Genomic DNA, 24,961 nt, shown 5'->3' on the forward strand with positions numbered 1-24,961 from the left:
CCCCTTTGGGCTGAAAACAAATCTGATAACCAGATATCCTTTTCAATTAAGAATACATTCAATGCTTTATTTTATAGTTAATGTGTAGTTAATTGTTGTCACCAGCATGCAGTTGTTTTTCTCCGTTATTCTAATTAATAATAATAAGATAATAATCTGTTCTCTAGCTGTTTATGTTTCATTTCAAATGAACCAGGTGTAGTGTGTGGTTCTTTGAATTTCGACCCGGAGTCAACATTTTGATTTATTATTATATTTCAACTATTACAACTAATACCAAATATAATGGTATTTTTTATGAAGTACGAAGTAATTAAAAGATAAACAGAAAACTACGGTAGGCTTCTGAAGCTATTATCAACAAACTGATTGACAAAGTAACAATGACACGGAATGACAAAAATTGTTTACGTGTAACAGTGTTTTACTGCATGGGATTAATGGGTCGACTTTTACTCTTTTAGTATCATTTTGCGATGAACTCGCTTTCTGCTTGTGAAATACCAGCGGAGTGACATGTCTTGCTTTTCCACGAATCCCATCAGGTTGATTTGTACTTTTAACGTAATTTGAATTTTATTCAAAGAACGTGAATGGTGTCGACACCTTCTTATTTATCTGCACAAACAAGTGTAAAGGACACACGTAAGTGTGTTGGTTTGAAACAAGTCTAACGTCGGGGGGCGTTTTCTTTTCCAAAGGGGGCGGAGCATTAATCCCGAAGTGGAACGAGTTTTCTCCCGCTACGTCACTCGGGGATAGGCTGCGAGCTGTCGAGCAACGCTGTCAGTCAACGGAGTTTCGGGCTGATTACCAAGGCGTCCTCTGGTAAGCAAAAAAAAAACCCTCTAGAAATCCTCACATATATGTTTAATTAGTTGTACCTTCAGTCCACTCTCAAATCGGGAGTTTTTGAGCGTTACCTCTCGCTCGCATCGAGCCGTTTCTAAGTTTCTTACGGAAACAACGGAAACTTTAGTCCCGAAGGAAGGCCGTGCTGTTTGCTCGCAACAGGTCCTCCACACTGTAATTGCCTGCTTTTTTCTTCTTTGGACATTTTACTTGTATTTACTTAATGACGATGTTTGCTTTTGTGTTGTTGTTTTCTTTTACGCAGGGCGACTCTTCCGAGCTAGAGAAAGTATCCGTGTCCGTCGCGGGGTTTGTGCTCCGGGATTAAAGTGATCGCCTGTCCCCTCTGCTTTCGTCGAAACTGCCGGTGGGGATTCATGCCGTGTCGGGTTAGCTAAATGCGGTACGAAGCTAAAATGATGCCGGTGAGTTTGACGCTTTATTTACTTGGCTACTTTGTTTTTTTTGTTTTTGTTTTTTAAAACGTTTTCCCCACAGCTCTAACATTTCCATTTTCGACATGTTATTTCGTCCGAACGACCCGGATTGTTAACGTCACCTGGACCTTTTAAATAGTCGTGAGGAGTTTGGAGGACGCTTTGTATTCCGTGTCTATGGGAGTACGGCTCCCCCCCCGAGAAGTTCATTTGCAGACGTGTGCGCATTTATTTGCTTTCTGGGATGATCTCGGCATACGGGACTGCGTCACAACGAGGACTAGTGACGTTTACCTGACATGATGGCCATTTACCGTGATGCGGGTCATTTTACGCTTTGTTGCTGTGTGTTGTTGTACACATCCATCCTGCTGAGATCCTCAGCTCGGCCATGCCACCACCACCAAACCTCATCATCATCACATATGATAGCTGGATTGATAACTTTTAAGCATTTCACCCAACTTAATCTCGGATGTATTTAACTGAGAATTGGTTGACCAAACACAGATGCAGTAAAACTGAAAAGGAGATTTTTTTCGTAGCCATTGACGTGTTTCATCTGTTGCCAAAATAATTATAAAAAGAGCAACAATATTATTTTGTTCATTGGCGTTTAGCTTAATGAACTATTCATGCCAAAGTAATGTTGGTTCAGCACCAGCGTCCGGAGTGTTTACATTGCAGAGGAAATAACGCTGTACAACACACAGCTACACTTTGTTTACAAAGATGTAAAAACGTACCATCCAGCATAATCCTCTATTATGGTAAGCTCTGCTCACACCTGTGCTTCCTGTAAAACACTTAGATTAGAGAAGGAATCTTCTCGGTCGTGTTTGGACGCCTCTGTCGGGTGCATGACCTCAGCCTGCTGGCACACGCTCATCTGGTATCACCAAGCTCCGTTCTTGTTGGCCACCGACACAAACTGTCACGCTTGCATGTTTTCATACAAGATCTGCTTCTTTTGTATTGGCCTCATGCGACATTGGTAACTACCCTGTTTAACACCAACTCTGTCAGCGAGAACAATTCCGTACGTGTGTTAGAATGAGATACGGCTCTCTGGTGTTGCCCGATAAACACGAAATGGCCTCTATATGCAATTGTCTGATTTGAGGTATTGTCACAGTACATGACCCTGCTTATACAGAGCAGGGGGCTCGGGGGTGGAGAGAATGTAGCGTCGTAATTACTGGCTGGGATGGTAAATAAGGGGTCACTGTTTGCTGAACACAATGAGCTCCAGGAACTCTTTAACAGCGTGTTGTGTGAAGCACATTGTGTGTGGCAGCACCCTGATAAGGGATGCTCACCCTTTTTTGAACCTCAGCACGGTATAACTCCTTTACCCCTCCTCAAACCGGGCTTTGTTTTGCAGAAATGTGTTGATGTCACATTTGGGCTTGAATTCTCTGTTAGTGTGTTGACTCATAATACATTAATGTGGTTTAATATTTTCATTTGTCAAGATTAATTATATTCGATAGACCTCTGTGGCAACATTAAAAAAAAGAGAAATGAATCTGTCAAGACAATTTTTCTGCATGATTTTAGGACAGAAGTTGCAGAAACACATTACTTCTTTGACCCTCTCTTATGACACGAGTTGCTTTATGTGAATAACATTAACTTTTTCTTTGCCTTGCCACTGTTCGTTTTACATTCTTCAACCACCCGCATTTGTAGCATATCTCACTTGCAACGCAACAAGTCTCACTGTTGCTAGACTTTGTGGCAATGATGGGAAAATGAGATGATGTTCTGGAAGCCTGTGTGTCAACAGAAACCTGAGGAGGTTTTCTCTCTTTGTGTTTAGTCTGTGGGAGAGTACGTGGTGGTTATGTAAGCAATGCCATCAGTGAAAACCAAGGACTTTCGAGGGCATTGTTTGAGAAGAGGAAGAAGATGAAGAAGAGTTATCGTTGTGACTGTCTGCTGAAAAGAGTGTCGCGAAAAACGCAGCCCTCATACTTTGCTCGTTTGTCTATGTGGCACCGAGTAGCGTTGTACCCAAGCGTGATTTGACCGCCACAGGAGAGAACAAAGAATAATACCCGAGACCATCGATAACATGCTAAATCACCTGAACGGGTATCGACTTACCTACTGATGGAATACTGAGTGACTCCCATCTGTGAGGAATCCCGGCGACGAGCTGAAATACACATTAGTGGCACACTGCCAAAGTGACCCCCTTTCAAGCTGCAGGGGCACTGTGAGAGCATTGTTTAGGGTTGAGGCACTGGTCCGGCTACGGGGAACAGAGAGGCCGGGATCCACCGGTGTACCCGTGGTCGTCTGGAAATCGGCCTTCCAGGAAGCTCGCGGCCCCTTTTTAGAGGTGAAGTAGGAACTGAGGCAGGAATCGAACATCGCTTCTCTAGGGATGCTATTTGCACATTTTAAGAATCTGCACAGAATTTAAGAAACTAGGAAAATTCAACCTAATAACAGAAAGCAGGGACTTTTTTTTATTTTACTGCTGTGGATGTTCTTCTGATTTGTTTGAATGTCGGACATTTAAGATACTGTAAACCACTTCTTGGTGCTGATAGTTATACTCCAGCTACACCAAGTTGTTTATATATATATGCATATGCCCTTCCCAATGCAGCATGCAGAAAATGAGTGAGACTCAAAGAAGAGGAATAATGCATAAAGCCACAAGAGAGTTTCTTGCTTTTTCTGCTGCCTCGCCAATTTGAAGGACTGCCGTGCTAAAACTGCGGCAACTCTTGATGTTGCAAGGCCGAAGATGAGGCTGCAGTGTCTTACTGACCTGCTGTAATCCCATTCAGAGGTGACTCCCTCATCGAGACCCAAGTTCAGTCATTCGCCTACCACAGCAATACGTTTAATTGAGAGTGTGTGGCGAGAAGGCCCATCTGCAAGACCCTTCGCGAGGGGTCAAAGAAAGCGCCCAGCCCCCACCTCCACCCCTTCCCTGATATCTTCTGCTGCTATCAGGACGCCTCCAGCTGTCGCTTCCCCCAGTCGACCCATCTCTCTCCCCGGCATTAAATCAGATGTCGCGTGCGGTCGTCAATCCCGGTGTGTTAGGTCAAGCTGCCTGACACGCCTTCTCATTTGATCTGACCACATCCATGGGGCTCCAAGACAGCAATACAGTCAAAATGTATATAGATATATACACAGTGTAAATATAAAAGACATTCACACTCTTTGATGTTGGGCTTTAAAAAAAAATCTTTAGGTAAAGCTGGCTTACCAAAATTGAAGAAAATGTGTTGTTTCATTGTGGATCCAACCCACTGAAAGGGTTTAGCTTATTAATAGATAATTGCCTTGTGGCATTCACATCATCAAAGTTTTACCTACTAAGAGATTAACATAATTGATTAAGAGTTGTCACTCTTTTATCAGCAGGAGGTTGTAATCAGGTGCACAGCAACACGGTACAATCTGCCGGCTGAAGTTCTCTGTTTGAGATTTAACAGACTCGTGCAGCACTAGAACAAACTGGAAGTCTATTAAACGTTGCATGCTGAGAGAAAGTAATTATCACCATCTGTGAAGGGAAAAGTTTTACACTAAAATCAACAGACTCTTTACAACACTTTCCTGTAGTTGAATTGTGCCCACTAATTAAGGTGATTTTTTTTTAGATAACCGGATAAGCTTTCACTTGCTAGTAATTCTAATATTGCCAAGTAATTCCATTAGAGGGCAATCCCTTTTTTGAGGGGTATCTACTCATGGAGATGGGGAAACTGCAGTGGCATACAGTTTTGATCACCCGTAACTCAATATAGGACCAATTGCATTTGGGCAATGATCTTGATGAGCCTCTATGTCAACCTGACCCTCACAAAGACACAGTGCGTCGTGAAGGTGGGACACGAGGCCGCCCCAATTCCCTTCGTCAAAACAATCATTCTTCAGACTTAATTTCCCTTGGACCTGTCCTGTATGTTTGCACTCTACTGCTGCAGTGCACCTTATCTGAAAGATCAGTGGGCGTGACCCACGCGCATTCCTTCCTGCAATTGGCTAGGGACACAGTGTTGCTGTTTAAACTCAAGGCAACTCCCGACTCCTCTGTCAAAACAAGTAAACCTTGCTCCCCTCAGGCCTGCAATCAATGGCCTCTGCTTTGTGCCACCTCCGGATTTAATTGGAGAAGGGATCCAAGTCACACGGAAAAATGTGCCAAATCAGCATCCTGTAGGTTTTGTGGTCGATATTGATAGCTCATCGCATAATAGCCGCGCACCTCCCTGCATGCACTGTATCCTATTTAATTTCATACAGGAATGTGTCGATGACAAAGAACGCATTTCCATTCAATAACCCGGAACAACTGTTTGAGTGTACCTGTGTGTTTGTGTGTTTCTCTCAGGTTGAGTGCGTGCAGCCAGCTGCAGTCGCCCCTCTCTCTAAAATGTGTTCTTATTAAAGTGTCTTTCGTCTGAGGGTTTGATGTTACGGCCTTTCATCTCTGAGAGACACACACACATAGTCTCTTGTCTGTGTTCTCAGAACAGATGTCCTAAAGTATCAGCCATTGACCCTCAAGTCTGTGTAGGTTTTTTGTTCGAATGAAGCTAACAGGGGGCCTATTTTTGTAGATACGCCAGGCCCAGAGCTGAGCGATCTGGTTCTGAGAACAAATACCTGCATACTCTTGGGTCCTGGTTAACTGGAAGGATATTCTTTATCAAACTTGAGGCAAAGTCTGCAGGCTTTTGCGTTTAAGCTTACTATTGTAATACTGAGCCAGTGGGTCTGTCGAAAGGCTATATTTTTATATAGCGGATTAACTTAATCCCAGAGATATCGGCCCAATGACCTCACCTTATCGCTGCACCACTTCGACAGTAACACCCACAGTGCAGGCTGCAGTGTGAACTCCCACATTTCTCTGCACTGGCCATAATCCTCATCTTGCAATTCTGCGCCGTCACACAAGTCCCAAACAAAAAGGGAAGACCGGTTTGACTTTGCGGATGCTGCGAGGGGATTAGAAAGTGTTTGTTATGATAGTGACTCTCGGCAGCATCCTCCATCCTCCTTCCCGGCGGCAGTCTCCTCGCCCCGTCTCAGGTAGGCAAGAAGTGCAACTCAGCAGTTGTCTCTGATCGACATAAGGCCAGTGTAGCACATTTTGGTCAGAATGTTAAGTGTGTGTGTGTGTTTTACACAGTCCTAGTTGGTCCCGCTCAGCTCCCTGGTTGTGGCAGACTATCGAAGACAGGGTCTTTTTTTGTTGTTTTTTTGGCGAAGCTGTCTGTCTATTTAGAAAATGGGCTCTTGTTATTATTGCGCTGTTTTTAATTTGACTCGCTGATGTATATATGAATATTTAACAAGCTCTGAAGTTGTTTGGCTCAGTCGAAACGAGGGGCACTCTTCTCCCCCCGTCTAACTAGGTAGATCGCCTCAGGCACGTCCCCTTAATCCATCTAGCAGAGACTCTGCAGTAACTTTCAAGATGAATACAGTTATAGGAGGAACAAGTCAATATTGTTCATATTAATGTGTTACTTGACCTTGTTTTTACACCAGAACAAAGCAACGTGATTGTGCTAATATGTATGAAGATTAGAGTGATTAGTTCAAATAATTAGATAAATGTTGCACATGTGTCTTAGTCTCCAAGTTGTGTGTGTGTGTGTGTGTGAGGCAGATGAAGGTCGGCAGCAAAGTGCCTACTCATCCGGATGGAGGCTCGGCCTGCGGATCATTAACTTTAGTGCTGAAGAGAATTGGCTTTTAGTTTTTGCCATTCCCAGGACTCCATTCCCCTCCCATCAATGTGTCCTGTCACCTCACTTTCTTTCAGACCCCCCTCCCCCTCCGCTCTGTTGTCTCTCTTAGACTCTCCAAATATGAATAGGGTCGTTTGAATGTCCTACAGTGCGGGGAAGATGTGATGACGTCAGCTCCTCTCTGGCTTTTTCACTAACGGCGAATAGCGAACTACATGGAATAGTTGAGGTTTTCGTTTTAATTACAGCCCCAAACGAGTGGGGTTTATTATGTTAACTGAGACCAGTCTGAGCAGGCAGGAAAGGGACAGTCCTGGTGTTGGCTTTGTTCTCCGGAGGGGTCTTTTACCATACACGCAGTATAGGGGCAACGGCTGCACTGTAGATTACCGGCATGGATGACTCACCGCTGAGTCAGACCCCCCCCCCTCCCCCTACCCAGCCCCTTCTCTCCACCTTCGCCAGGAAAAAAAAGGAAAACTCTTTGCTGTAGTGCGTGTAGCTTGGGAAAAACACGTCACCTGCTCGCTCACTCGGTGAGCTTCGTTTGAAGAAGAAAAGAGGGTAGAGCCACTTATCTGAAGGCGGTTGTGCTTTTTGCGCTGTGCACCCAGCACTCAAGCACTTTTGTTTCTGCACCGCCGCTGCTCTGCCCCCGACGCCCTTTGTGCTTGTGACCCCGCTGACCTGATGTTCCCACCCCAGCCCCCGAAGGCATGCTGAGAATAAAAGAGGTTTAGGGCACAAACTATATACTATTGTAACAATTATACACTTTGCAGGTTATTCTAGTTCCTGTCGGGCTGATTTTGGGCTGATGCAGAATATTTTTAATAAGGTAAAGTTGTGCCTTGCCCCAACACCGCTATGTTATGTTGTTATAGTGGTTTTATTCCGACTGTATCAAACCGCTCCCTACCCTTTTGTGCGATGACTTCACAGTCGGGATTATATACTTCAGCACTGCGTCTTCCAATCACATGTCATGTTAACTGTCGGTTTTTGTTTAGGTTTTAGAGTATCACATGAGCAGAAAATAATGTTTCACTCCCAGATGTGCAAATAGATTGTCGAGACCTCAGTTTGACATAGGCCTTCCTTCCTTTGAGTAAATTATACACCCAATGCCTATTCTAACTTTAAAGATAAACCACAATTTAGTTTGGAATGTTACTGAAATTCCAGCTTTCAGGACGCTTGCTGTCCAGCAGCTCAATTTTCTGCTTGGTGTTGTGCTTTTGCAGAAGCTGGAGGCTCATCTTCAATGAGATTGTCCTATTCCTTTTTTTGAAAATGCGGTCTTAAGCTTCTGTTAGTCACAACAACTCAAGAGTCCTCAGAGGTCGTCCCTTGAGTGCTGGGTATTTGTGCGCGTGTGTGTGTTGGGACAGAGGGATCTCTCACAGTGGTGACAGCGATAGTTAGCAGTAAGATGACATGGAGTAATATTGAGTTCTGGGAGCTGGCCTCTGATGGTTTGAGGAACGAGGGCTCGGAATAAATAGCAATATCTGTTCCTTTCAGACACCCCTTACCACTAATGTGACACTATTTGACGTTGCGCATGTGCGATTAAGTATTGTGGTTATTTAATGTTAAGTTCACAACTGTAATATTTTTAGGTCGGTCATAGAAATATTTCCATATCATTTTCAAGAGGATACAAGTCTGAATTGAATGCTGTTGGATTAAGATCACGACTGTAAAATTATAGAGTAAACTATAAAAAGAGAGATGGGGGGTAAATTAAATCCATGCACCGCTTATACTGTTTCAGAAGATATCTTCAGACAAATGAGTCAATAACAATGTTTCTAACAGTCTATGAAAACTGTGTGGATGAATAAATGAAAATCCAGCAAATTATTTAACATCCACAGGGTGATCTAAGAAGAATTAAATGAGTCCCAACCCTAAAACATTGAATGATTGGACACTTTCTACAATGTTTTTACAAAGCTGTACAGAGTACTGTACACGTAAAGTGCTCAATATCTAAATGATTAAATACCAGCAATTTATAAAAAGTTTGAAAATGGCTGGTGAAACGTGTACACAAACACACGCGCTCTCTGTTGTCATTTAAATTCTCCATCTAATCCGCCTCTCCCTCCCTCACCCCCCAGATGTTCCTGACAGTATACCTCAGTAACAATGACCAGCATTTTACTGAGGTTCCTGTTACCCCGGAGACGCTGTGCCGGGACGTGGTGGACCTGTGCAAGGAGCCGGGGGAGGCAGACTGTCACCTGTCTGAGATGTGGCGAGGATCTGGTAAGTGGCTGTGCCAGTTTCCGCGGCGTTACTCGCCGATGCCCCCCCCCCCTCCCAGTGAAGAAACGTGGGCCTTTCAGTCAGATGCTGTTTTGGTTGTGGGATAATACGGATGTATCCCACGGGACGGGAGTCTGTGTGCCTGTGTGCTTGTTTGTCTTCTTCCTTTTAATTGGAAGGAAATTGCTTTTCTGAAGTAGACCATATATGGAGATTAGCTGTGTGGTCAACTGCTTAGTAACTTCTTTTTGAAGGGCTTATCTCTTCTGGGTCCACAATGCAAACGAAGCAGAGCCCATAATCCCTGTAACAAACACAAGCACCCAGACATCTCCCACATCTCTCAGGTGGAGGGGATGGGGGGGAGGGGGCGTTTTATGAGCTCATGATTTCCCCCTTTTCCACCATCTCTGAAAGTCAGGAGGTATTCAGATTCAAACTCAAGGAGTCAGGCTTCGTAGCTGTTTCCATGGTGATGCTGCCGTAAGAGTGAAGAAAGTGGCAATTATTGTGTTTGAGTACTTCCACAAGTAGTCTGAACACATTGTCTCATTTTGCTGCCGTGTCTCAACTCGATGCTGCTGCCTCTCCTTGAGAACACAACATTTTGCATCACATTTAGATGTGAACCGATTAATAACCTGAATATTACATTAATCTCCTGCCTTGTTTTGCAGTCAGCCATTATAATCTTCACCAGTTTCATTGACCTCTACTCGACTGTAATGCGTCGGCCCATTTGCGTAATGAAATGGTCTTAAGCTGGTTGAAGAAATCGTTCCGAGGAATGGATGAAAAGTTCTTTGGCTCATTACCAGCCAGAATAATCGACAACACAACACAGTTGTTTTTCCCTCGAGGTCATTACTCGCAAAGATCAGCTAGCTGCAGATGGTCAAATGAATCTCCTCTCGCTGTAGACCTGTGTCAGGCTACGGCTGGAACAGGATTGCTCAGAGCAAACCTCACGCGCACACTTGACCTAATTGGAAGTGTCACATGCTTTTGAGCTTGCCCAATTAAATATAAGCGAACATTTCCCATGCTGAGCCAATGGGTGTGCATTTTCATCTCTCACTTGAGCGCTGACGTGTGTTCCGTGTTCCGCCCCGCAGAGCGACCCGTAGGTGACGGGGAGAGGATGCTGGACGTGCTCCAGCGATGGGGACAACACAGGGCCGAGGTGCGGTTCTTTCTGCGCCACAACCGAGCGCCGGGCAGGGAGTCGGGTAAGTGTCCCATCTCCAACACACAGCCCCCGACCGCACATGCAGGTAGTAAAAGCAGGGGTCGCTAGGGTCATGATTTTGGACAAAGACTCCCCCAGAGAGAAGACATTCGACACCAACGTAGTAAACTCCAGAGATGCCTGCAGTCTCCTAACTTATCATGACGTGTACCAGAGTGGCACTCTTCATCCAGGAGAAGGTTTTACGATAGCAGGCCTCAAACCTCAAGGAAGCTTTATTTATCCGTGGCCCAGGGCGTCACGTTGTCATAAGCCTGTTACTTTTCAGTTTTCTTAGGGGGAAAAAACTCCAGTATTTTGGTCGTGCGCTATCCTCTCAGCTCCCAGGTTGCATAACTAAGCCCTCTTACCCCTCACAGCTTGAGTCTGGCTTGGGGATTAGATGGCTGTTTTCCCTTACTGTTATCTTGGCTTGCTCTTGTTTTCCCACACTGTTAGCGTAGCGCCGCTCAGTGTTTGTAACACATAGGATGTGTTAACGTGGTCTCCGGTTTCTGTGCTGTTGAGTATTATTTATGGCAACAATATTGTGCTGCCCTCAGCCCTGCTGATAGAACCGGTCCGTTCGGGGCGCACGCGTCCTGCTGTTATGCGGGTCTGTTCTTTCTCACCAGCTCAGAGAACCAACCGTACCCGCCGCCGGAGTGAGCCCGCTAAGTAACCTCGCACTCAATGACACTTATTGAGCCTCAGCGCTAACACCAGCCAGTGCATGTATTTAACATGCGTTCTGTATGTCAAGGGCCATCTAAAACCATTATGCAAGCTAAAGGGCTTTGGTCATGGGCCGAGGCTTTAAGAAAGGGATCTGGATTGCCAGACCCGTGCTCTTAGCTGTCAAATGGCAGTAGCGTTGTAGGAGATCAGTGTATTTGTGTACACAGACAGGCACGTACACATCGAGTTGTGGGACCCACCGCCCGACGATTATGTATTTGGTTAAGTCCTGAGATTACTGCAAGTCACAAAGAACACTGATCCCAGTTGTTTCCCAGAGCTCAGATCGCTCAGCAATAGTCAGCCTGTTTGGCCGTCTACTGATCTGCAATCTCCTCTGCAGCAAGTCCAGATAAATCCGCACAGTTTGTGCCCATTTTAGTTAGCGACAGGAAAAGGCACACAAGGCAAGGTGAAGTCCTTCATCGTTTCCACGGTTTGACCTTTCTTGGTTTGGACTAAACTGACCCTGTCAGCATGGATGAAGACCCACAGCGTTGTGATTTGCTTCGCATTTGTTACACAGGTGGGTCGAGAGCCTCGGAGCAGAAGAGGAATGGAGTGAAGGGTCCACCAGAGAGAAGAATGGAGAACGGGGTGAGTTTGTGCGTCACACTCAAACACACTCAAACGCACATTAAGTCGTACTGGTTTATTTTTAAGTTGAAGAAGAGCAACAAATGAGTTTTTACTGCACACATTTGCTATATTATTTAAATTGTAGAACAGCTTCCTCGTTGCCTAACAAAGATGTTTTCTTATTTCATTTAAATTTGGATTCCTTTCATGTGGGTCAGATTTTGCTATTAACATCAATTCTGTGGCTTGTTTTGTTTCTTTTTTTTCTTTTTTTCTAAAGGGTACTAATTCATTGAATTAAAAAAACTCCCTGTAGTGTATGAATTCAAATTAAATATTAATCAGTTCATCATAACATCAACGGATCTGTTTATGTAACCTATCAAGTGCCTTGACAAAACGGGCTTGCTGCACTTATCAACAAAGAGGGTTTGTATGTTTTCTGACATCAGTGCTGCACTTGCATTCTTGGATTCAACCCTGAATGACTCTAAAGGGATTGTGCCTCTGCCCAGGTGGCGACCCCCCGGATGGACATGACGCTGGCCGAACTACAAGACATGGCTGCCAGGCAGCAGCAGCAGATAGAAAGCCAGCAGCAGCTCCTCGCTTCCAAGGTGAGTTAAGCCAGAGTGCTGATGAAAGGGGTGAGACGGGGACTGTTGGGAGAGATTGGTGGATTCGGGGGATGGAGAGGTTTAAATTGGGGGGAGATGAAAGCCAGAGAAGGAGGGACCAAATGATAGTGCAAGATTAAAGCGCGGGTAATTGGGAGAAAGTGGGGAGATGATACTCCAAACAAAGGTACTAAAACAAGTCTAGTGCACTTGGGGAAGCGGAGGGCGTGTGTTGGTTCGTGGTAGACAGGTTGGATGAGTCGTGGATTGCTGCAGGTGTAGTACTTTTAATGTGAGACGTCTGAGACATTCGCCTTTAATTCTCACTCTCTACAAGACTTATCTCATATTCAAGAGCCAATGTTTTTGTCTTGTTAGGGACTTTTGCGCAGGATTTTGTGGTAGGGCTGTGGTAAAGACATTTGACAGAAAACAGGAATGATATAGTGAAATACTAGCCCTATCGTTTTTTCTTCCAATTCATGTTTTTGTTTTTGCTGAGGCACATAAACAAGTTTCTGTTCTGCTGACGGAGGCATACTGACTGTATTAAGATAAGTTAAAAAATAACATGTGTTCTTCTCTTTCGTTTCAATGCGCATTCTTGAATGTGTTGCAACCTGCCTCATCAACTTCTGTCTCAGGGTGATGGATTTAGCAAGCCAGGGAATGTAGCTTTGAGCAGACGTGTACACTTACACTTACTCTAATAATTCAGGCAAACAAACCAGGTCTTTAAACACATCTGGTACAGTTCTCCATAGAAACTGTTTGCTATCTTAGAACCTGTTTGCGAGAGCTAGGCCAGGTGTATGGCACACTCTGTGGAATTTTTGTTTTTAAATGTTGAACGCTATTTAATGCTACTGAATGTAGCCCTTCTTTAACCTATGTTGTACAGGAATGCGTTGATAACAGCCTTCAGGAGTCACAGGGGGAGTCGTGTTTTTACAGCTATCCCCTAACATCTAAGTGCAGATGTGGTTTGGTGCTTTACCTGAGGACACGCGGCTGCAGCCGTTGGGACAATTGGATGACTCATAAGTGACAGGGATGTGTCTGATTTTGAATGACCTTTGCTCCCTGCTTCCTATTCCCGCTCTTTCGTCTCTGTAGGAGCAGCGGCTGCGCTACCTGAAGCAGCAGGAGCAGCGGCAGCAGCAGCAAGCCTCCGAGCAGGAAAAGCTGCAGCGCCTCAGAGAGAACATCGAGAACCAGGAGACCCGGCTCAAGAAGGTCCGGGCCCTCAAGGGCCAAGTGGAGCAGAAACGCCTCAGCAATGGCAAACTGGGTAAGATAGCGGACTAACTGATTTTATTTCTGTATGAGTAAACAGAAGATTTGACGGAAGATTTGATTTGAATCAATTAAGACACAATGTCTTACTTTTGTCTTTCTTGCCTTCACGATATTGTTTCTCGCCCTTGGCTGCCTCCATCATCTCTCCACCTTCCTCTCGTCTTCATCCCTTTCCAGTGGAAGAGATAGATCAGATGAACAACCTGTTCCAGCAGAAGCAGAGAGAACTTGTGCTCGCTGCTACAAAGGTGGAGGAGCTTGCCCGTCAGCTGGAGTTGCTCAAAACTGGCAAAATGGACAACTTCCATGACAACCAGAGCTCTGTGGCTGAGCTGGACCGACTTTATAAGGAGTTGCAGGTGTGTAGCGAATAATACAGACTAAATCCTAATTAAATACAATCTCGCCAAAATATAATTAAGCTCCGAAGGCGGTTTTAATTTGAACACAAACTGACATACGTTGTCTTGTCCGTGCCCTTGTTTCTTGTCCTGCTCGACGGCCAGCTGAGAAACAAGCTCAACCAGGACCAAAACTCAAAGTTACAGCAGCAGAGAGAGGGCCTGAACAAACGCAACATGGAGGTGGCTGCGATGGACAAACGGATCAGTGAGCTCCGGGACCGGCTGTGGAAGAAGAAGGCAGCGCTGCAGCAGAAAGAAAACTTGCCTGTGAGTGTTACTGCGGCACAACAGCATAACAAAAACATTCCCATCCCTATTAACAAACACCTTTGTGTGTCATCTCGTATTTAGCAAACACGGTTTATTTAGCTTTGATTGTTATTGTGTCTTTCTCACAATTTGTCACGGTTATTCACTAAATGCAAATAAGAGATGGGCATTTATTTTGATCAGAGCTCCTCCTAGTGGCCGGATAATAAAACAAAATGTCTGTGTCTCTCTTTGCATCCTGAAGCCTCAGACCCCCCGGCATTCAGAGCTCGCCCATACCAACGTAAGCTATCTTCTGTGGGGAAAAACAAGCGACCCCCCACCTTCCCTCTCTGTCGAAGGAGTCCACTCCTATCCGTCTTTTTTCCATTCTTTCATATCTCTCTCCGAGATAGCTGGTGGTGATTGATACTAGTTTTGGTCATGTCACAGGGTTGCATCAGAGTTTATACTCCCGCTTCTTCACTCGGCTTTGTTTCAGTCCCAGTCAGCATAAACAACTTCTCGAGTAGAGGGAGATAAGTAACGAGTGCAGGCTGGCAGGAATGTCAGCAGAGATGCTATCTTATTTGGCTCCACGGACACAGGAAACCGCCAATAACAATTCATCATCTTACTGAAGAGCACTGGCTTTTCATAACAGACTTGATAGTAAATACATAAATCAGGATTCAATACAACGAAGAGGTAAGCACTAGTCTTTGAAGCAGCTGTACGTGTTGTTGAGGCCTTGGCTGAGAGTTGGCTGCCTAGTGTCTCCTCTTCTCCACTCTCCCCTTCTCCAGGAGTTGTTTTGAACACAGGTTGCCATGGGACCGTTAAAATGAGTAAACAGACTTGCGTCAAAGAGAAATTTGCATATTAACTTCTTGAGGTTGTTGGTGTAAAGACAGCAAATCTGTAAAGGTGGCCTAAAAGGAAACTGTGTTTATTTATTAACTTATGTCACTCTGTGCATTAATTTCTCTAATTATGAACTCTTTCTTTGTGCTCCTGATAGGGTCGACTTCCTCTCAGACATGATTAAGGTGTTTAATTGACCTTCACCATTAACTTTCTTGTCTTTCAACCAAATTAACTTTCTTTCAAATAACCTCAAAGATTTTTCATGATTTGATGCTTATCCATTATTTTGCAGAGGAAATCTCTAAGCTGTTTGCTTTCAGCACCAACCGATTCCTTTCTCGCTGATACAAAAATGCCTCCTTGGTTTGTAGCATGCAATGTTGTCCTGGAAAATGCAGTATGCAAGATCCGAAGGGACCTCTAAGTTAAATCATGAATAATAAATGTTTTAATGGATATTTAAATCCTTCTGAAGCTTTACTGGAAGCCTGTTATATGAAGTAGCAACCTGCACCCCTAATCCAACTTTAAAAAAGACCAACTTCTCCTTTGATGTCCCTTCATAATAAAGTAAGAACAGAGTAGGTTGTGTGTGTGTGTGTGTGTGTGTGTGTGTGTGTGTGTGTGTGTGTGTGTGTGTGTGTGTGTGTGTGTGTGTGTGTGTGTGTGTGTGTGTGTGTGTGTGTGTGTGTGTGTGTGTGTGTGTGTGTGTGTGTGTGTGTGTGTGTGTGTGTGTGGTTCAGAGATGAAGGCCTGAATAGATTTACCCACAGCCTGCCTGGAATCATAATGAGAGGGCCTTTTTCACACTAGCACAAAGACACACTCCATCCAAGCTGCTCTCTCCTCCGACCAGAGAGCGAGCGTCTGGCTGACATCATATGACATCACCGACTAAGGAGAGGTCGTCCTGAGCGCTGCCTCAGAGTGACGCGGCTCAGCAGATACTAGGAAACAATGCTCGTATTAGATTGGAAAAGGGGGATTATTCTCTAATTTCAATTTTTGTTGAATGTTTGTGCTTTTGTTTCTGTTTTCAAGAATGGCTATCCTGGTAAAGAGAGGGCTGCAAAAGACACTCATCTTCAGGTAACTCCACTAGACTGAGGGCTGATCTTATGTGTCAACTTGGCACATCAGATTTATTCAGTTATTTTTCTGCTTCAGGCCCGTGATGGGCAGCTGTGCCACGTTAATCTTGTTTATAGGGACAGCTTTTCATAATGACAATGTTAGCTGCAGGATACATTTTTGTTGAGTTGGGCTGTTTTTAGAAAGATGGTTTGCTTTACCCACGTTTGAAGTGTGTGTTCGGTTTAAAAAGCATACAGGCATATATATGCATAGATATGTGGGGTGTTGTATCTCTGACAAAGATCCTGTCCTCTGACTTTAATGTCTCTATTTAAGCCTCTATTTATGGCGAGATTGAGGAGGATGTATTGTCACTGAAGATGTTTTTTTTGTTTTTTGTTGGAGAACCCACTCCTATTTTAGCTGCTTTAGAATCCCTTCCTGATTTCCAAAAAGCCCCATGCTAATAAAATGTAATGTATGAAAAATTAATAAATCTGGGTAAGCTAACTGTCAACGTCAGCAGCAGTAGCATTTCCTTAATAAATTAAACCGAGCAACTGCTTAGAAACCCAAATACCCGTTTGAGTGGTTTGAAGCGGGCATGGTGATGTTCCTCAGTAGTTCCAACATTTTAGTCTCCGTAAAACACGCTGATTAGTGTTTGGATTAAATGGTTGCCCCGCCAGCACGTCTATATTTCCCCCTTTCCCAGACTTCATTTCATTAGCTGTTTCACTGTTAGGCCCATTCTTCTAGCTCCTCCTACAGATTATAAAAATCTACGTGTAAATTCCACTGTGTTTAAATCATTGTGTTTTTTCAAGATGCAATACAAGATGTTCCCCCTCACTGACCTTCACTCCTCTTTCACTGCGTAGGTTCCCTCTGATGGTCAAGCTGGACCGCAGTCAGGTCCGTCTCGCGTGGCGGCGGTCGGCCCGTACATCCAGTCGGCCACCATGCCCAGGGGCCCAGTGAGACACGACCTGCTAGTGAAGCCGGCCCACCCAGACGGCACCGCCACCCTTCCAGCCCACGAGCCACAGAGCAAGGCCGGCACAGGTGATCAGCCAGAGACGACACATTGTCTGCACCCTTAAACCTCTTCTCATATCGGGCCGTTACTCAGACCTCTGACATGGCGATCCATCACCTTATTTCTTCTGTCTTTATTTTGTGCGATTGCTGAGGCAGCAACTACTCACTCAGCAGCAGCATGATAAAAAGATCACAAATGTGTATGGCAAAAGTCTCTCAATATTTTTTTTTTTAGAGTGACACCATGGAATTTGTTATGTTATTTTTATTGAAATGTGACCCATTTAATTGCGGGACTGTCATGCCTCCATCAGGAGCAGAGGAGTCTGGGACACCAGCTGGTTGTGATGTCAAACTGAGCTCAGAAGGTATCTAGGCACCTCTTGGATGGTGTGTTGATACAGAGTATCACTGATTTTGAACTTTGAACTGTCTTCCAGTCTCCGTACATCTTTCTATGACATGTTTTGCAGTGAGTAAACCAGCTTTTGAGCCATTGCCCCAGTGTGTCTGTTTAGGGTTAGAATACGCCGTTGTTACACCAGCCGTTGTTACACCAGCCGTTGTTACACCAGCCGTTGCTTTCCTTCAGACTGAAGCAGCATGTGTGCTGTGTAATGGAGTTGAACAAAAGTCTGCCCAAACCAATGACGAACCGACGTGCCACCCTCGTACTTTGCTCACGCGCTCCCTCTCTAGTCTCGCTCTCCTAGACCTAAATCCGTCCCCCTGTAGAGAGTGGGCCGGCAGTTTGCTCTGTGTTATTAAAAATGAATGATCCATCACCAAACTGAGTCATTACACAACAACAGCAGAATCCTCCCTTCCTTATTCCCTCTCCCACATACTCATCATTCCATATTTATCCTATTTAAAGCATTAGGCATTCATGAAGTTGAAGTAACAGGTTTTTCTCAGTCTGACGTGATGCTGCACGCAACTATTTCTGCAAAAAGAGGGATGGGATGGGCGCAGATGCGGAGTAATCTGCTCTTTGCATACACCCATTCTCGCGTCTTCTCTAGAAGGGATGCTGTGCGCAGCATCAGGCAGGCTCCCTCTCTTGGGGTTGTGCTGGTCTCTGCGTGGCCCCTCCGGGGGGGGCCCTGCCTGGGCCCAGCCAACAGCTGTCTAGAGCAAGAGGAAGATTTTGGAGCTCTAAGGCTACTTTTTGTCTTTTCTTTTTGAATGCTTCTTCCTCAGAAGCCATGTTCTTGCTTAAGCCTCTGAAAGAGCTCCGGGCTAAGAGAAAAGGTACACACTTGTGTTTGTAGCTTCTCAAAGGCTTTGTGTTTATTTTTCTTGAGTGATTCTTACTGAAAAAGACGACGAGATATTTATATAATATCCTAGCCGGATCTTTATTGCTGTTTCCTTGTTTTGCTGCTGTGTGTTAAAGTGTGTTTGCTAAGCTTTCCCCTCCGTTCTCTCCCTGCCGCTCTAAATGGGTCAGTTGGAACAAATGTATAACCCTCAGTTGAACTGACATTCTGTGCGGATTCTGACAAACCCAATCACATCTTGTTTGCAAAATATGTGTGTGAGTTTGTTGGTGTATTTGTACAACACTTCTTGAGAGGGGAAATTTAACTTCAGTCTTCGGGCATTGTGATGAAAATCAGCATTTGTTTGCATCTTGGATGCGATGCTAATTTCGCTAGTTGCAGGAGCCTCATGCTTTTGTAACTCATCTGATTGTGGACCAAATGTTAAAACATTCCCTGTTTTTCTTTTTTTTTAAACCACACAACAAAACATCTGTGATTGTTTACTCTGTGTGTCCCTTTCAACAGTGAGCTTTATCTGCATAAATAATGACTGAAGCTAGTTTCCAATCCGTGTACTACACATTTTTGATGGTGTTTCATACCAATGTTTAATTCCCTTGTCTCTCCTGCCGGTCCCACAGGTCTTCAGCCGTCCAAGCTGGCAGACTGGGCCTCTCCAGGTCCAGAATCCAACGGTCATGTTCCAGCTTCAACGCTGCCACGAATGACCTCTCACTCAAACTCTAACACAGAACAAGGTAGGATACACACATACAAATCCTTCCTGGAGCGTAAGCGACAGTAATGTGAAACAACAACAGGCGCCAAAGAGGTTTCTGTTGTAATATCAAGTAACACTGCGTCAGAACACGACACAGAACTTATTACTGTTTTTGCACAGATGAGACGGAACCGAAGAGAGACAGGAAGGTGCGTCCATTTTCCATGTTTGAGCCAACGGAGGTTGCCGCTGCTTCCCTCCGCAAAAATCAGAGCAGTGATGACCTGGTCAGGGACGCTCAGGTGAGCCGGAATTGAAACATTCTTTTTTTACACCCTCACGGTCAAAAAAAACAATCCAATTAGGTAATTGCCAACACTGGTACAACATTGCATCTAATTCTCTCTCTCTCTTTCTCTAGGCTGCTCCCAAAGCTCCAGTCAAGGTGCCTCCTCCTGTTCCCACCAAACCAAAAGGCCCTGGTGTCGTGCCCTATGGAAAACCGGGTCTCAACACAGGCACCTTCCCCAAAACCAAGCCCCAAAGCCAGCAGCCCCAGGCTCCACAGGGCCGCAGCCCTCTCCCGCCCTCACAGAGCCAGACGCTCCCCCTGCCCTCCAAGCAGGACACTCCACCTGCAGCCACCGTACGGCCCTTCACCCCAGAGCTGCCCTCCTCCAAAGAAGTTAACATGAGTAAGCCCCAGACCGTAGCGGCCAGCTCCATCTACTCCATGTACACGCAGCAGGCTGGCTCGGCAAAGCCCTTCCACCACCCAGGTCTGCAGGCAGCGCTCAACAGGTCCCAGAGCCGCACCAATGGCTTTGTCAGTGGTAAGAATGTCCAGTTATTTTACTTTTCAAAACGTATTTATATTTTATAGATTACGGGCAAACATGGAGGGTTAAACTTTAATTGGACTTTTCATGTCATTTCAAGTCAAAGTAAGAATAGTGGCGAAGTATGATGTAACAAAGAAAGACGGAAAAAGCACTGTTTTCTGCCACTTGAGATATATTCATTTTATGGTAAATCTACCCAGCTGCCTGGAAGAAAATATTCACACGCCACTGACCAAAGGAGCAGCCAGAGAGGCGAACCCATCTGTTAGATCTTCACGCTACAAACAGCATCGCAGGCTAATGTACCTGCAGTTGCGTAAACAAAAAGGAACATGTTTTTTCTCCAGCCCCGAGTCTGTTCTGAGGATTTTCATGCAATCCATGCTAAGTCTGTGAAACAAAAACAGACTGTCATATAACAGAGATTCAGTGAAAGCTGGGGATGGGGGAAAGTGAAGGGCCTGTAATAGAGCATAGAACAATTATACAAATGATTAAGCTGACGATTAATTATTAAGATGACCTTTATTTTTTGTTTGTTTTTAGATTTGTGGTAATGAGAATCTGTATTATAATAATCATGCTATGATACTCCGCTTTGGGCCAACTAAGTAGTTTATACTGGTTGCTTGAGAGCAAAGCGTCAGTCCTGAGTGTGATGTCTGTGACACTTGTTTCCTCTCTTTGTTTGTAGTGTATGGCAAACCAGTGATCCCCGGTGGAGGCGCCCTACACCCAGAGAACCCTTACATGGACCGGCGCTCGCCCGGCTTTGAATCAGAAATCGACAACAACAGTGTGCCCAACAACGTGGGGCCCGGCCCCTCGGAGGGTCCCCAAACGGAAACGGAACGCATCCCCCGGCCCCTGAGCCCCACCAAGCTGCTTCCATTCATTTCCAATCCTTACAGGCATCAGAGTGATGGCGACCTGGAGGCCCTGAGGAAGAAGCTCTACAATGCCCCCAGGCCCTTGAAGAAACGCAGCTCCATCACTGAACCGGAGGGTCCCGCGGGGCCCAACATTCAGAAACTCCTCTACCAGAAGACCACACTCGCAGCCATGGAGACCGTGACTACACCAACCACTTCACCCTACGCTGGTGAAGCAGAGACCGCCACGGAGGGATCGTCGGGGCCACACGTCCCGAGCCATCTGAGTGGTGCAGAGAACCACCCGTCCGAGGCGGGGCCGACTCCGGAGGGAGCCCCGCTCCCGTCCCACATCCCGGGTGCTAAAGTCCCCGCGCCGGGCCCCCCCGAACAGCCCAAACCCCCTTCGGCCATACGCGAGAGAGAGGACATCATCCCCCCTCCTCCCCCGTCCCACCCGCCCCCCAGGCCGGAGGACGCGCTTTTCCCGCCGCCGCCCCAGGCCGGCTTGGAGGACGCAATGGCCGTCCTGCCCCCTCCTCCTCCAGAGGGCTTCCTGGAGGAGTTCCCCCCCTACCCACCACCCCCATACCCCAGTGGGGCAGAGCAGGACAGCCTGGGAGAGGACACCTTTAACATGAAGGCGCCCGAGGTCACTGGTCAGGTCACGCTGCCCCCGGTATGAGTCCCCACCGTAAACTGCTGAGTCACTTTATCCACGCGGCCTTCGGCTGTCTGAGTCTACAGATTATCCCTGTGCGCTGTTGTACTATGTGTGTTTCTTAAAATCCCCTCACATGTGTGTTTGTTAGTAGCACGGGTCATGAGTTAGTTTGTTCATATTCTACTTTTTAATGACCTGCTTGTCTGGCGTTATATCATTAGATAATCCCTATCAAGTACTGCTTTTGTTTCTGGAGAAAATGGGCCATATTGTGCTTACACTAAGCGGATACCCGCCCCCATTCTGTTTTAAAAATAAGCACCCGTTGACGTGTTCTTGTTGTTAAGCTGCTAGTGAAACTCCTTAAGTGGATTTATGTGAGGTGGCAGGTTTTACGCCAAAAGGACAAACCAATAAGAAATGAGCCCCTCCCTCATCCGCTCTGTTTCTCACCTCCTTTTAAGACCCTTTTAGTTTCATAATCATGGTTTTAGAGGAATACATTTGCTTCTGGATGAGAGAGAGGACGCTCTTACTGCAGCAGGACACACGTCTTAGATGTTGTCATCTCACCGCGTTGTAATGGCTGTGTACGATCGTTTGTGTGATGCATCGTTGTGATCGTGTCTTTAGGGAAAGAGGACCAACTTGCGCAAGCTCGGCTCTGAGCGCGTCGATCACAACATGAGAGTGAAGTTCAACCCTCTGGCTCTGCTGCTGGACTCGTCTCTGGAGGGAGAGTTCGACCTGGTCCAGAGAATCATCTATGAAGTAAGACATGTTCTCCACAAGAAACCTCTGCTCTGGGTTGCACCTTGATTCATAATGTTTCAAATCGATTTCATCACCATTTGCTTGTCTTATGTGACCTTTAATTTGTGATTCATAGGTGGAAGACCCCAGTCTGCCCAACGATGAAGGAATCACCGCGCTACACAATGCGGTCTGTGCCGGACACACAGAGATTGTCAAGTTTCTGGTTCAGTTTGGTGTCAATGTCAACGCTGCTGACAGTGACGGCTGGTGAGTCCAAACTTTTAGCATTTGTCTACACGCTGATGTGTTTCCTCAACTCGACTAACCGTATGACACCTGGAGGAACTGTAATCAACAAAATCACTGAATTACTTTAAAGTGAATGTCTCCAGTTCTAGTCTTTAGTGGTTGGTGTGTCTCATTTCCCTCTCTGTATCCTCTGTTCTTACCTCATTTCTGTTCCTTCCTTCCCCCCCACCCTTCTAACATAGGACACCTCTCCACTGTGCTGCCTCTTGTAACAATGTGCAAGTGTGCAAGTTCCTGGTGGAGTCTGGTGCAGCAGTGTTTGCTATGACTTACAGTGACATGCAAACAGCAGCCGATAAATGTGAAGAGATGGAGGAGGGGTACACCCAGTGCTCCCAGTTCCTCTATGGTCAGTAAAAGTACAATGTTATTTTTCCTTGTTTTTTTGGTTGTTGTTTTCACGCAATCTTTGTTCTTTTAAACCAATTTAATTTGAATTCTGTCACGTCTTTTTGTGGTAATTACTTTTTCTGTATATCGGTCTACCCCAAGGTGTGCAAGAGAAGATGGGCATCATGAACAGGGGCGTGGTCTACGGGCTGTGGGACTACAACGGGGTAAACCCTGATGAACTGGTGTTCCGCGAGGGAGACTGCATGACCATCGTCCGACGGGAGGACGAGGACGAGATAGAATGGTGGTGGGCGCGCATGGGGGACACCGAGGGGTACATTCCTCGCAACCTCCTAGGGGTGAGTCATAGTCTGAAAGTTTGATGAGTGTGTTGTTAAAATGGCATGTACAGATGTGCATTGTTGACATGTCTTCTTGTCTCGATCAACAGCTCTATCCCCGAATAAAGCCGAGACAGAGAACCCTGGCTTGAAGCGCTGCGCATTTCCAGCGTGCCACAACTCTCCAAAACACTAACAGACATATGCATGTGCACACACACAAATACATGCACACACAACACACACAGGCTTTAACGGACTAAGGAAGAGAAAGACACCGCTACAATGAAGAGACAGAGACACACCAAACAATATGAAGGATCAACTATGAACTCTTGCTAGCACTTTTTTTCTGTATCTATAACAGAGGGATTCTCCCTCACTTATTTTTCCAGGCCACACTGTGTACTGTGTACTTAAAGACAGTATTGAGACTGTTTTCCTTTATTCCACTGTTTTTGATGTTTATGTAACTAGAGTATGAAACTATTCCGTAACTGGCAGAAAGACAAATGTTGAAATATGATTGGATCAAGCGGTATTCTTATTGCGAGACATTTTTACACTTTTGAATAGTCTTTTGAAAACTTCTTTGGGGGCCCACATTGCATAAGGTGAACAAGTGGAGGATGGAGATGCTTTTAAAAATGCTCTGTTACCATGACAATCTTTGGGACCCCTGTTATTCATCATCTGTGTTGAGTCGCTGTGCCTCGTCATTACAGCACTGCAGGTGTAAAGCTATCGTCGTGACCATCACTGGAAAATGAGATAGATGATTGGATGAAGCTTTTGATTGATCTATTGATGTTGATTCAATGATACCAGAAAGCCCTTCTGCTTTCATGCATTGTGGTTGGGATGCCATAGACACTGTGTATACATGTAGTTCGTCACAAAACTAGTGAAAAGTTACTGTAGGAATTATTTTGTAATGAAAATTGACTTTCAATCTCTTTAGAAACCCTTCAACCAGGAAGGAGATGTCATGCAGTATGAAAAATAATATTTTATTACAACCATTTTATGGCTATAGGCAGATTATGCTAAATCCGAGTCAGGATACATTTTTCTCAAGTTAAATAAAAAAGAAAGAACCCATCACTTATCTGTCATTGCAGATGTATTTATTTTTGTTACTTTTTTCTTTAGCCCTTTTGTCAGTACTATAATCAAATATACTGTAGTATTTCAAAAATTTACAATAAAATACTTTGTACTAAGTTTTTACGTCTTGCTTAGACACAAATACAGACTTCCAGTTTTTCTCATCACTGAGACTTGAGCAGAAATATTTTGTATTTTTCCACACTATCATTGCTTCCCTCTGCTGGATGCATGAAGACCATTCACCTTCAAGAGCATGATTCCAAATATCCAAAATGTGCACGTACATGCATGCTCTCCCATGGCCTTGTTCCCTCTCCCTTCTCATTCCCAACTCCTCACTGTGCAGACCCT

At 45.2% G+C, this 24,961-nt stretch overlaps 1 protein-coding gene across 2 annotated transcripts; it reads left to right on the plus strand.

Moving 5' to 3' along the window:
• Positions 1–751: 751 nt before the first annotated feature.
• On the plus strand, positions 752–24,723 carry tp53bp2a (tumor protein p53 binding protein, 2a). Of its 2 annotated transcripts, XM_037465773.2 has the most exons (21): positions 752–828; positions 1,118–1,277; positions 9,151–9,298; positions 10,414–10,527; positions 11,791–11,861; positions 12,359–12,460; positions 13,577–13,751; positions 13,937–14,118; positions 14,266–14,430; positions 14,678–14,716; positions 16,321–16,368; positions 17,235–17,418; positions 19,304–19,420; positions 19,564–19,685; positions 19,805–20,216; positions 20,920–21,776; positions 22,395–22,532; positions 22,651–22,784; positions 23,009–23,175; positions 23,319–23,518; positions 23,611–24,723. In XM_037465773.2, exons 2-21 carry the CDS (start codon positions 1,251–1,253, stop codon positions 23,650–23,652), a joined length of 3,444 nt encoding a protein of 1,147 aa, XP_037321670.2. In that variant the 5' UTR covers positions 752–828; positions 1,118–1,250; the 3' UTR covers positions 23,653–24,723. The 2 variants fall into 2 exon arrangements, with proteins under 2 accessions (XP_037321670.2, XP_037321672.2); XM_037465775.2 differs by lacking the exon at positions 14,678–14,716.
• The last annotated feature ends 238 nt before the right edge of the window (positions 24,724–24,961 follow it).

Source organism: Pungitius pungitius, chromosome 13 (assembly GCF_949316345.1).
Source record: "Pungitius pungitius chromosome 13, fPunPun2.1, whole genome shotgun sequence".
Lineage (NCBI taxonomy): Eukaryota > Metazoa > Chordata > Actinopteri > Perciformes > Gasterosteidae > Pungitius > Pungitius pungitius.

Bases quoted from the DNA above. Each gene is read 5' to 3' on its own strand.
- tp53bp2a (XM_037465773.2), top strand. From the start codon at position 1,251: ATGCGGTACGAAGCTAAAATGATGCCG. The intron at 19,686-19,804 runs GTGAGCCGGAAT...CTCTTTCTCTAG, and splicing joins ACCTGGTCAGGGACGCTCAG to GCTGCTCCCAAAGCTCCAGT. The intron at 23,519-23,610 runs GTGAGTCATAGT...CTCGATCAACAG, and splicing joins TTCCTCGCAACCTCCTAGGG to CTCTATCCCCGAATAAAGCC.